This window comes from Stegastes partitus, unplaced genomic scaffold (genome assembly GCF_000690725.1).
Source record: "Stegastes partitus isolate 25-593 unplaced genomic scaffold, Stegastes_partitus-1.0.2 Scaffold3755, whole genome shotgun sequence".
NCBI classification, from domain to species: Eukaryota; Metazoa; Chordata; class Actinopteri; family Pomacentridae; genus Stegastes; species Stegastes partitus.
Window position 1 is genome coordinate 1 of NW_007581486.1, and position 13,939 is coordinate 13,939.

The window sequence follows — 13,939 nt, forward strand, 5'->3', positions numbered from 1 at the left end:
AAAATCTAATATTAAAATCTCCATAATATAATTAGAAACTTTCAAATTTGTAACCTATTTTTGAAAATAGACCCTTGTGATTTTTTGTTTAATTTGTAAATCATGCAAAGCATGACTTTAGCAGCAAAAACAGGCGCAAATACAGATGAAGCACATATGCTTGTCTCAGTGTATATGAAGTTGTGTGTGAAATTTTTAAAAGTAAAAGACGTTGCTTTGCAGATCTGAAAGATAACTCATGATAGCTACCTTTGAATTCCCCTTCTTATGCTCATACAGAACCAAATCATCTCTCATTTACAGACTACTAAAAGGCACATGTCCTCCTCTGTACTCGTCCTCAATTCCTCCTACCGTCTACCGTAGCTCTGTTCCAGCCACTGCCGCACATCCTTAAGATTGTAAAAAAATGGCCCCTTGCCACCCAGGTAGGCAATCTTTTTTTGTTGCACTATACACACCCGTTCATTGGACACACCATAAGCCACATTAGCATTGTTGTCCATGCAGTCGGCCACGAGCTGACACTGTGGCGGCAGAGAAAAGTGCTCAATCAGTTTGCGCGCCGCTCCCATCCTCTCCTCCAGGTTCTGGTGTTTCCGGAAACTGAAAGAGCAAGAACCCATAGGAGGAGCCACCCAGCCGTCAGACGGGTGAGCCTCATCAATGTACACTAGCACGAAATCAGCCACATCACTGAAGTCCTCCACCAACTGCCGGAAAGCTGGCAGGTGGCTGATGAATGGGGGTCAGGTGGCGGAGCCAAAGTTGACCACCAGAGGGCGGTCTGATGACTCCAAATCCAGAAGGCGGCACTCATCCCCATTTTGGATCTTGGCACCACACGGGACATTAGTCATGTTACTGATAGTGCTGCTCCATCGAGGGCCATCAGGTACCTTCACCACCTTAGAGTTGGGCGCCTCACAGCCAAGTTTGACCTAATGAGAAAAAAAAGACATAGATTGACATTTATTCACACAATGCACACGTTGAGGAAACAAACAAGAAGTAGAAGTGCCTTTATGTTTTGATATGCTTTTTGTGCTTCTTCTAAAACTATGCATGATGTCCCTGCTGGAAGACAACACATCTTTAATTTATTTACAAATGCTTATATCAATAATATGCTCATTTACAATTTGAGTGACATGTTTAAAAAAAGGTCATAAGTGTGTTGACAATACACATTTATTCCAGCATGATGTGACAACATTCCAAAGAGCTTCTTATCATTCCAGGAAGACTTTGTCAGCCTTCAGGTGACACATAAATGTTTATTGTAGATGTAAATCAGTCAGGTGACTGTGGAGGAAAAGTCCATGACAGTCAGAACTCCTTGGTCTTCTTCCTACAGGTCAAAGCTTTGAGGTGTGTTTGGTCTCATCATACTGCTACAATATGAATCCTTCTCCACAAAGACATGAACCGGATAGACAGTAACATTACATTAACGGGACTATATATATGCCTTTATACATTTCTATTTGGAGCTGCAGTGTGTGATTCCACAGATGCTGCAGGTCACTAAATAAGATTGCTTCATCTGTTCATTCGTCTTCCTTTCATATTAGTTTTATTCACTGGCAAAAACAAGTAAAATATTTGGTTTCAGTTATTGTCTTAACATTTAAATTTGTATGTAGTTGTAAAAAAAAATGTAATTTACAAATATTTTGTCATAGTTTTCTTTGACAACATTAACGCTGCTACAAAAAAAATGATTTGGGGAAAATATTAAATTGCGATTTTTCTGACAGATATTTTACAGGACAGATCGTTTTAAAGGTGACTTCTGCTGCATATTTACTGTGTGACAGATTTAAAATGTGACGGAGCATTACAACATGAGGCACCGTCAAAAGCCAGACCGGCACACAAGAAGGACGACGTGTAGAAGTACTGTCAGGACTAAGTTATTAACACTGGGTCAAGCATGTAGCCTTATATATGAAACCGCAACCTTTGCAATTTGTTAAATGCATTGATTCAAATTGCGATTTCCATTTGAAATTGATTAATAATTCAGCACAACAGCCTTGAATATTCTCAGCAGCATGTTAAACTGATTTTGATTCACTGTGGTACCTTTCTCTTGGGCTTCTTACATACACCCTTCTGTTCACTTATCTCATCACAGTTATCATTGTCCACTGTAAAATGCTGTCTTAGCCCTTCCTAAGTGTTCAGCCGTGTTTCCCCTCTCTCCTCTGTGGACGTAGTTGAAACCTTTTAACCAAAATATGTTTCCAAAGAGTAGCCACTGCTTCCCTTGATGCTTTGCAAACTGTTCATCACCTGGATTGGTTTTCAGTGAACAGGTGTCATTTTAATTTCTTGTTTTCTAAATGCGTTTGAAGTCATTTTTTTGTGTCGGTAGTGTTGGAATACAGCAAACAGTCCTATTCAACTAAAGTAGTTATCCATATTATGGCAAGAACCGCCTCCCTCAGTGAAAGGAACCAACCGTTCATCATTGCTTTAAGAAGGTGAGTCACATTGATAAAGTTTAACAACTTTGAAAGTTTTGTCAAATAAAACTGCCAAACCTATTAAACTCTGAGGTGAAACTGTCCATTCCAGGAGAGGAAAACCAAGAGTTCTCTGTGCTGCAGCGGAGAAGCTCATTAGCAGCCTCAGAAATCAACAGTTAACAGCAGATCGGATTAGAGTCCACATCAGTGCTGTCAGAGTTCAAGTAGCGAACACATCTCAACAACAACTGTTGGGAGGAGACTGAATGAATCAGGCCTTCATGGTGGAGCTGCTGCAAAGAAACCACTACTCAGGGTGTCCAAGAAGAAGAAGAAGAGAACTACTTAGACCAAGAAGCACAAGGAATGGACCAGAATCAGGAATCAGATCAGTGGAAATCTGGACCTTACTCAGATGATGGAATCTAATCGCCAAAGATTCCTCACATATTTCTTCAGGTTTTCCTTTCTCTGTACACCACAAGTCATTTAAATTCTTCTCTCTGAAGTCTCTTGTTGAGAACAGTAATTCTTTGAATAAAAAAAAGAAACCGGCAGTCAGAAGAGTTTTGCTTCGTTTTCATCATGTTTTACATTTTAGAGAAAAAATTTTAAAAAAATAAAACTATGAAATAATAGATCTTTTGGAAATAATAAAACTGGAATATGTCATATTTTAGATTTGTCACTGCCTGGGCAAAAACAGCCAAATGTTATGTGTCTGTGAGCTTCAAAGAAGGTGAATGAATGATATCTGCATGTGTGGTTCCCACCATGAGGCACAGAGCAGGCCACGGTGGTTTGCCCTTTGCTGCTCAGACTGTTAGAGGTTTATTCAGAATTTAAGGCAACACTTAAGCAGAACAGGTATGTAGTTACTGTAGACGGAGGGCTCAAGGGCAGGTTTTAGATTAGAGGTTTGGATACAGGCAGTCTTGAACTGTACAGCAACACAGTCAATGGAAAGCTACGTGTACTATTTGTTGTACTACGACTACTACTACTCCTCTTAATGGTCTAAGTTTGATTGTGCCAGGTATAGTAGCGTATTTGTGTGACTGATGGGAGCCACACAGTGAATGAGTAATAGCCTTAGTGGTCCTAATGGGTAGGTACAGTTACTGGAAATTCATCACACAAGTGACTATTCGCAAACACTTGAAGTGTAGGTAAGGAGGAGTGACGATAAGGATGGAATAAAACCTAACAAATCACCAGCTTGGACTGCAGTAAAATAATGTTGGTGCAGTCATCACAGGTAAGCTATCCAGATTGTATTATCGCTGCTCTGTGGCCTGTTTTAGGGTTAAAGGAGGTCAGAAATCTCATGAACCAATGACAATTAAAATGTTAATCAATAAGTCGTGACCTTAAAAGTGACAGAAAGGTAAAACAAACATCCTCCAAGCACAAACTGTACACTCCAGATAATCTTAAAGGGGGATCTGATAGGAAAAATAAACACCCGGGTGCACCCTGGGTGTGTAAGGGCTCTAATGGTCATTAAGACTAAAAAAAGAAACATATGGTTTTCCTTTTCCATAAACAAAAATTTGTTCCATAGGAATACAATTTAATCTTAATTGTGAAATTAGTTTTAAGTTATGATTTCAATCCTGAAAGCAGATGTAAGACTCAGTAGGACAAAAAGATGTGGAAATCGGTGTTAACGCAATAATAAAGTGAGCAAACAGATTGGTAAATCATGATAGACAAACTGCCCTCGGATTCAACTTCATGACCTCAGTGTTGTCTGATATTAAGTCGGGAGAACACCAAGTACTGGACTGTTTGATAAATTATCAACATGGACAGCCTGGATGTTCTTTACCTTTGCTTTTTTGGGGGGTTTTTTTTGTCTGACAATGTTTAATCATAAAATAAAAAAATTGATCTGCAGCTCAGCATCTTGGTTAAAGAGTGCTGGTCAGGACGGTAATCTTCAGTTTTGTACCGGTTAAGTTGTGCGACAATAGAAACGGATATTACAGACATGAGAACGGTGTAATGTGTACTATGCACACAGTATTGGTGATAAGAGGGATCAAGTGGGGCCTGAACATGGTTTAGCAGGTTGTGCCTCCAGGAACATCAAAGGGAGGAGAACAGGGGAACATAGCTGGTCCCCATCATCGGTTGGGGACAGGAACTAACATCTTTTTTGTGTGTGTGATGTTGGAAATTCACACAAGTTAACTGTAAAAATATTTTTCAAATGATGGAAGACAAGAAATAACTCTTTTCTACAGTGTTGTGATAAGTTTGACTGATACAGCATTCTGTTTTCTACATTTGATAACTCAGAATTAATAACTATTCAGCTTAACTCCTTCATGGATTGACTGAAAGGTACACACAAGCCTGGACCTTGAGAGTCCAGGTGGGACAAAGGGGGACAAGGCTGAGGTCCCCCAGTCAGACTGCATACCTATGGGCCAAGCTTGTGCCATGCCACAGCTTCCCCCCTTCTTCTACCTCCTTCACACTAACTACAAACATGAAAAACAAGTTGTGCTGTCGGCTACCTGTATGAGGACAACAATCAAACCAGACTTTGATGAAGGTGTGGCCCGAAGGCACTGCAGGTTAGACAGGTGGGGACACAAAGCTGGAAGCAACAGTTTGGAGTTCAGCAGATCAGCCATTAAATGAAAGCGGGTTAACCGTAGAAAGTTAGCCAACTAGAGTTTCTACAACAGCAACTTTACCTGCTTGTATGCGTCCAGGAGGAAGCTGTTCCAGATGGAGCGGAGCCCCTCCGAGGTCAGCATGCGGCGCCACTCTCCGCAGCCAGCGGACCTGGAGCAGCTGAGCAGCGACACGGCGCGCTTCAGCAGCACCACGGAGTCGTACAGGGCGAGAAACAGACAGTTGGAGAAGAACCCGGGCAGTATCTGGAGTGTCACCAGCAGATCCTCGCTCGCCATTCCCATGTTGTCTTTCTGCGAATATACGACGAGTTACTAAAGAGCGTTCATTACGCTCAGCGCGGCGCCACAGGTCTTATTTGCTCTCCTCATACTGTTTGATCTGCGCCATGGACTGCGCCAGACTGTGCGCAGAGAAGGAGTCAAATGTAGGAAGTATAAGTTGTAAGGCGGCCTTATCTGCTCTGCTCTCCTTTAGTTCGGCGGTGTGCGCACCGACGACAGTCCTGTGGCGCACTATGACTCTTTTTAAAAGGATGGACATTGTAGTTAATATTAAGCCTCCCGGCTTATCTCTGCAGCAAGATTGTGACGTCAGCTGCAGGCCCGGTGCAGACCTTGTGTCTCCTCCTTTCTCCTTCCTCTCCTCCCTCACTTGTGCACCGACACCGAGCTGAGCGCTTTCCTCTCTCTCTGTGGTCTGAAAACAAATGTGCAGGACTGAAAATGAATATATGAAAACATCCAGCAACACAACCCATCCATTTAGACTTTCATATACTATGAGCCTGTTTTAATCATCACTGTAGGTCACATATTTGTTGACCATATAAATTGTAGTAAGATGTAGTGTGTGACTTTTATGAAAAGTATTATTCACTTTGATCCTGGTCACAACAAAGTGTTCATTCTTCTGTGGTGTTAGTGGTTTAAATAAACTAAAGCCAGAACCCAAATGACTACATTAATGACCTACATATAAATAAATATAATATTAATAATAACAATAATGTGCTGCATAACAGAGTATACAACAGAAGTAGTTCTCATCTGTTTAATATTGCTTAACTTTTCAAACTTGTATTTCCTTACAGTAATCAGATTACTTCCAAGCTGAACATTAGGGGATTTGGTCTCGTGTAAAATTAAAAACTAGCAGTGTAGATGAACTATATTATCATTATCATATCAGTTTTCTGGACTCAGACATGTTGAACCAGGTCATGGTTTCCACTTTTAGAAACTCTTGTAAGATTTTGACAGTGTGCTTTGGACCATTATCCTACCAGAAAATCCTTCTTCTGCCAAGACTCTGCAGCCTGGGAGTCATCTCATCAGTAGTGTTTTACTGTATCCACAGACATTCATACACGTCTGTCATCACAGTCTTGTCTTCATTCTTCTCTGTCAGGACTGGACATTCCCTGCGGTCATCCTGGACAAATTTATCTGGGCAGAGAATTCACTCCCAATATTTATCAGGCTTCTTGTAATTTTAGATTTTTTATTTTATTTTGATAAATGAAGCTTAATTTTGCCGTTTTGTGCCAACCAGTGAGGGAGGGTGTTTTTCTTGAACACCGTACAGGAGGTGACTTTATCAACTGTCCTCCACACTGTCTGAGCTGCCAGAGAAACCCCCATGCCAAGTCTGAAGCATGCGCCCATCTTGTTTTTCTGAGATTGTGCAAGTAGTGCACAGTCCACGGTGTTCTGATTTTACGAGGATCGCCACCGACGCTCTGATTATTGGTGCTACGGCTTGTCCTTTACCTCCTGACTACTGCTTCAACAGGTGATCAGTCCTCCTGTATTTGTTTCCATGTTTGTGAAGTCTCACAATGAATTTTTAATCCCTCTGGGAATTCTTTTCTATATGAACCTATGATGCACAAATACAGATATAGACACAGTTCATAAGGTCCATGACTGAAGTTCTGGTGCTCAGATCATGTTCATGCAGTTAGGCGGACTGAGACTCACAGAGGTGCTTAATCGGTTTCAGTGATCACAGGTGCATTGAGGCCTTTCTGAAGTATTTGTTTAAGATTGTGCATGAAAGGAAATAACCTACTTTTCAACTTAGAAATAATGCAGTTATTAAAGAGGTGATATCATTTTTGAATGATTAAACATTTAAGTCATATTAAACAGCGGTGCACTCACTTCTGCTGCATACAGCACTAAAACAACAACAACAAAAATACATTTATTAACTGACTTCTTAAAGCAACAGTACTGACAATATTACCTTCATGATTACAACAATCTGCGTTATGGTGCTGTGTCTTGATTGAGATTTAGGAAAAGATTGAAATCGTGGTTAAATATTTTAACAATCAGTGCTTAAATGAAGCAGAATGCATAAACACTTAAGTCATTTCCTAAAAAGTATTATCCTTCCCAGATTATTAATGAAACCACGATGTACACAAGTTTACACAGCCAACGTTAGTGTTCCAGTCTTATTCTGGTTATAATCAAATCTGACGTAAGTGGTTATTTCTATTTGCAAAGCCAACAAAGAATATGAGATTTGGTAAATCACAAATGGTAATTTCTGATTTTTTATTTTTTATTTTTTTGGTACAAGTATCTGATTAACATATGGACAAAATAAACTACATTGCCATGCCACTATTTTATTTAGATTTGATTTATTTTTACTGTAACTGGCTTTGCTGAGGTAGTTGATGATGATGTTTCTTGTCTTTAGTTTTCTGTTGGACCTGCAAAATGTGAAGCAGAGTGTGTTTGACCAGGAGGAGGAGATATGGCTGCGTTAGCCTGCGATCACACTGTTGTTGATATCACTCTGGAGAAATAAAGCGCTTATTAAAATGATTTTCTTTCCAGTAATGTTTATGGTTCTACATGTTTATTGTCTGTCAATATTAGTTCTAAAATTAGGAGAAGAATAAAAAAACTAAATCAGGATTGATGCTCTTGTCTTCACTTCTAAACAAATACGAATCATTCTACCTTTTCAACAAGTACATGTGAATATACAGGCTATATTAATGTCAACTTTCAACTTCAACTTTATTATCCCCTGAGGGAAATTTGTTCTTCAGGCAGGTAAAACACACAAAAACATAGAAAACACAATCACAGTCAATCACATCCAGACACCACACATTGAATATGACTTCTATTGTGTTGTGGTTTGTAACAATAACACACAACTGATTGTGTGACTGCGTTAAACATTTTGATTATTATATTTTGCAACTTTTGAATGGATTTTGTACTGATTCTGGAAAAGGTATTAAACTGTCTTTCTTGACATCTTCAAAAAGTCTGAACCTTAAATTTAAATTTCTACACATGGCAATGTGTTGTGAAAGTGCCCCTAACAGATGATTCACTGACCAGTGTTTGGTTCCCACTGTTATCTACTTACACTAACTATTACTGGTACTAAAATTAAAATATTTGTTTTTCATTTTCTTCCTGTTTTATTACATTTTCACACAGAACAAGATTCACTAAAAACATTGACAGTACTAGTTAGGTTAACATTTAAAGAGACAAAGTTTGATCATCTTGGATTAACACTGACAGACTCACATGTACTCTACAGGAAACAATACATTGGAACCTTTTAGTAACAGACTTTGACAGATTTATTAGCAGATATTTACATGCATGTGCTAAAAACTCTTCTTCTTCTGGGAAAACAGGATGACGCAGAGACTTCGTTAAGGATGTTACAAGTGTGGAAAAGAATCTTCAACTGACCCAGAAAACCCTGAATAAACGTTAATGTTTAACGTTTGCGTGCCACAAAAGTTAAAGTAGTTATTCTGTGTTTATCTATATTGAAACTTTCATTTCTGTGTACTTTTAAAAATGTTTAGTTATGTGTATGGTAGCTGTAATTTTGTAGTTCGCTGTAGGGTCTTGGAAACGGGGCCCTCTTTAATTGCATAAAATGAACGTTGGCTTTTCTTTTTTTTTTAAAAAGTAAATGATTTTAAACCCATGTTTCAGAAGTCTGCTACCGAACATAAGACACTTCTTCCAGTTTGCATTTCAAAGACCCCAACAGACGTTAAATGAAAGGTTTATCTGCGCTGAACCTGTGAGTGGGGTTGGTAGCAGTTTTATTTTTAAGAGTACTACGTCTCCTAAATCCACAAAATGAGGTTGTTTGAATTGGCTAGGGTTAGAGTTAAGGCTGCGTTTAGGTTAAGGTTCAGTAGAACAAGGAGCAAGGAGCTGCTGCAGTTCCGGTGACACAACCACAGGCGTTACTGAAATGAACTGCTGGAAGACCCACAACACATATACAGATGTACAGGGAAAAAGTTAATCTGAGTGGATTCTCAAAGCAACAATTTTACTGAATTGCTATTATCACCAACTGAATTGGTGTCGTTGTCAGCTGAGCGCTCAGCTGTGTGTCCACAGCTTGTTACTTCTAGGCTGAAATAAAAGGGAAAATCAGCAGACACAAACGTGACCTGATGACTCAGAAGTAAATAATAAGCTGCCCTTAACCTTTGTACAGTGATTGCATGGACTAGTTTTGTTTTCAACTGAATGCAGCGGCATGGATTATCAACAGAGTGGACGTATGTCCCAAAGGGAAGAAAACTAGAATCAGTATTGATCAGTGCTGTCAGGCAATAATGAGTTCATTTACTGATGTATGTTATATTTGATGTATTCACAAACAGAAGTACATATTAAAGTGTCTTTAAATGGGGACATGTTCACTTATTGACATATGAGGTGTATTCAGTTAGTGATGTGACTGCTCAGGAGAAAGAAACAGGGTAATCCACCCCTAATCATTCACGTATGTGTTTGTTTTAAGTGCAGCATTGCTAGAAGTGTGCCACTTCCTGAAAAACAACCTTGTGAAAGAGGAAATAAATGTTGCAGTGCTCTAGATGACAGAGGAAAAAAAGAACAACGTGCAAAGAAAAATAGGTCATATGCTTAAAACTAATTATGATTATAATTCCCATGAGTTAGTAATGGTAATTAATCAGTTAATTAATCATTCACATGCCTAGTATCCACTGCTTAACAAGTATGTGCCCATATGGTAAATGCCCTAACTGCTCAGCCAGCATGCTGCCCAATACTGTATCTTTTTGAGACTGACATAGCTTAAATTAAATTAATTAAATCCCTGCCTCAATTAATATTGCTTACTGGAATTTAGTTTGAGAGAACCAGTCTTCTCGCTGGCTAACATCTAGATTAGACGGGATGAGCACTGATGGAGATCAGTTTATTACCTAGACTTTGTCCCATTCATTATCTTTTAAACTTGTGATCTAAGATATGAATAAAGAATGCATCTGTGTTTGACTACGCTTAGATTTACAGATGGGTGACACATTAAAGGAAAACACAATTGAAAATGTCTCAGTAAGGTGCTAGGCCACCACAAGCCACCAGCTTCAATGATCCTCAACAAAGATTTTCCAAATTTCTGGAATAGATACCAATCTTCCAGAAGGGTTAAGATCTAGTGACTGTGAAGGCCATAGCATCCTGATCCACTGACGATCTGCAGTGTCTGTTGCTCTAAAGGGACAACTGGACCTCAACCATGTCAGCAAAAAGCCTCCCCCAGCATAACAGAGCCTCCAGATCTCCTTGCTGTAGAGGCTCCGGAGCAAATACTATCAGAAAATGTTCTATCTTCCTGTTTTACATGTTCTTGTTGTGTATCCACTTCTTCTAATCCTTTTGTACACTGAATGTCAGGTGATGCTAGTTTGTAGCTCAGCAGTCTGGGTCACACAAATCAATAGGTATCTTTCAAATAGACTTTTTGGATGAAACTTCTGTGATACAAGTGTTTATTTAGGCAGAACAACAGTATCAATAAACATAGTCATATCTGATACCGCCTTTACCCTGCCAGAGACTGTAGAACACCAAATTGACCTACTTTCCAAAACCCAACATCCATCCATTATCTATACACCGCTTAATCCTCACTAGGGTTGCGTGGAGGCTGGAGTCTATCCCAGCTGAGTTCGGTCGAAGGCAAGGTACACCCTGGACAGGTCACCAGTCTATCACAGGGCTAAACTTAGAGACAGACAACCAAGCACACTCACATTCACACCTACAGACAATTTAGAATCACCAGTTAACCTCAGCATTTTTTTTGGGACTGTGTGGGAGGAAGCCCACGCTGCACAGGGAGAACATGCAAACTCCACACAGAAAGATCCCAGGTGTCCAAAACCCAATATTATTACAAAAGTTATAAAGCAAATTATCTAAGTTCATTTATTTTCTCTGTCTAAAATTATCAAGTTGAGTCAATTAAATGTGTCTTTTTAGAAGGTAAAGAGCCTTAAATCCTGACACTTTGGTGTCTCTTGGCCCATGACGCAGATGTGATGAGATTATCTGTTTGAAACATGGTTTAAAGAGCTTTAGGAAACTAAGCCAGGGAGAGATCTTCTCAAGCCCTAGAAAGAGCAGCATTTGGAGCCTCTGTTTGTACTTCCTGTGCAAAAAAGTATTTCCTGTTCTTAAAAATACATTTTGAATCCTGATTTGATTGATTTCACATACACAATTTATGCCGTTATGCAAGTCAATGAAGATGCACTTTAAATACTTCAGGTAGCAGCTAAATCTGTGACCTGAAGAGGGCCGCTGAGAAGCTGGGGAGTTGGTGGCCTGCCCCCAAACCCCCCACCTCCTCCATGCTGGATGGTATGTATCTTACTGAGATGACCAACAATCAAGTCCATACTTGACAACCAAACAAAGGAAGGTAAACTTTCCGGTGATGAACTTCAGAAGACCTACATCCTAATCCAGGCAGTCAATATGTGGTCCACTCTCGACACAAAGTGGGAGCCGGGCTATCAATACGTGATCCCACTGCAGGAGTTTGTGGCTGCTCATCGATGCTGCACCCATACAGAGACGCTCCGATTCCCATTGAAGTGATACCATATCCGAATAATCTCACACAGTCATGGGCCAGGCTGGTGCACAGTTAAATAATGTTTGTTTGCTGCAGGCCTTCCAAGCTAATGTCCTCCTCCTTTGTGGCTGAATCTGATGCAAATGTTGGAGAAAGAAAAGAACAAGCTACTTAACATGCTGGTTAAGACTTAGGGCATTTTCAGTCCCATGGTGTAACCCACAGGTTTTAACAGCAGCACAGAGTCTGAAATAATGTCCCACTGCAAAGTTTCTGTTTCAAAGATTGTACCACTTAAGTTTGAGGGTAAAAAGATGCAACTATAACCTTATTATATCGCTCGGCACATAGATATACAAACCTCACAGACAAACAGTTGTCTGTACTGTTGGTTAACAGTAAATTCTCACCATTCTGTGCACTGTTATACTATGAACACTTCATCACTCCACAATCATTTCTGCTCTCTGCTTGGCTCAAACTAGCAGTGTTTTGACACCTTTTGATCTACATGTACAGCTTTTGTCATCGATGTAACTGTCACTGTGCAGCTACACATCAGCTAACCGACTATCGGCTTAACATTACTGCTATACTCATTACTACACACACCCTAAATGAACACACCGAAAAACTTCAACAATACAGCACATAGTATCCCAGAGTAGTGGCCGCAGTACAGTGATAACATGGCACAGTGCAGTGTTAAGCTGCAAACATACGGTTGTGAATTCAGTAAACACACACAACTTCACAGCAAGTGCAGGCTGATTCCTCGGCTCAATAATCCCTTTAGTGTAACCTGAGTCTTTAACTTTCTCCCAATGTGCAGTAAGTACAGACTAGGCTGTATGGAAGGAGCAACAGCTGTGGAATCCTATTGGCTGCCAACTGAGGTAGACCTAGAAAGCTTTAAGATATGGAGACAGCGCAGACTGAAGAGTAAGGGTAGCTACTCGGCTAATGGCCTTCAGCGGGAGATTCATTCTCAGTGAGAGAAGTGCACCATCAGCCAGCTGGCAGCTCAAGAGATGAACTGTGACTTTTAGTCCAGGTATGTCATGGTTCTAAAAAAATATATATATACATGAACAAAACATTACAGAAGTTTCCCCTCCAAGCGTTAACACACCCATGTCTGTTCAAAGTTGTTTGGAAACCGAAGCAGGTTGCTTCTGTAGATTTGAAAGGTTCTCATTTTGACATCTGAGGCTTGTTACTGAAGGTCGGTGTTGTGCTTTTTCGATACTTCCATTTGGCTCTTGCCCCTAAAAATCTGTTTGCAGATCTTGCATTTGTTCTACATGCTGGATGCATCAGGATCTTTTCATATTCCTCACTCCCATATACACAGATACTCACCAACGTCTCCCTCTTCTCAGGTCTAAACCCATTGTGCATGCAGACCCATCGGAGATGTGTGGGAATCATAGCAGGTGCTCATGCAATGTTCCAGAAACACAGTTTTATCAGCCAGCAAGTTCATTCAGGCCTCTCCCTGACCTCTCCCGGGTGCTGAAGTCTCTAAGCCTTTTAACAGCTGTTTGGATGGGTGTGATACCACTCTGTGTGGTAATACCAACTGATGTCTCCCTATTCATTTAGGAAAGAGTGCATGAGGGTATGAGTACTGAGATGTTTTTTTAAACAGCCACAACGTATATGAATTGTCCACTCTCAGGGATCAGAGCTAAATCCGTGGCCCCTGTTGGCATATCAGATTCAGCCAGTGGACCTGGTATTTAGATGGCAGATTGTGAAAATGGTTTGGGCTTGTCCAGGCCAGACATGGAGACAACTTTCTGCTTGCTATGGTTTTCCATTCATTATGATGAATCGAAGCCAAAGCTCTGCTCTTTGCATTCCCACCTCTTCCCCTTTTCAAACAGCTGCCTTCAAAAAAA

General features: G+C 40.2%; 1 protein-coding gene across 1 annotated transcript; it reads right to left on the minus strand.

Annotated features, from left to right (window-relative positions):
• Nucleotides 1–41: 41 nt before the first annotated feature.
• On the minus strand, nucleotides 42–5,468 carry LOC103376271 (type II iodothyronine deiodinase-like). Its single transcript, XM_008306652.1, is given in 2 exon segments — nucleotides 42–941; nucleotides 5,183–5,468. Coding segments are annotated over 2 exon segments (816 nt in total). The 5' UTR covers nucleotides 5,408–5,468; the 3' UTR covers nucleotides 42–350.
• Between the last annotated feature and the right edge of the window lie 8,471 nt (nucleotides 5,469–13,939).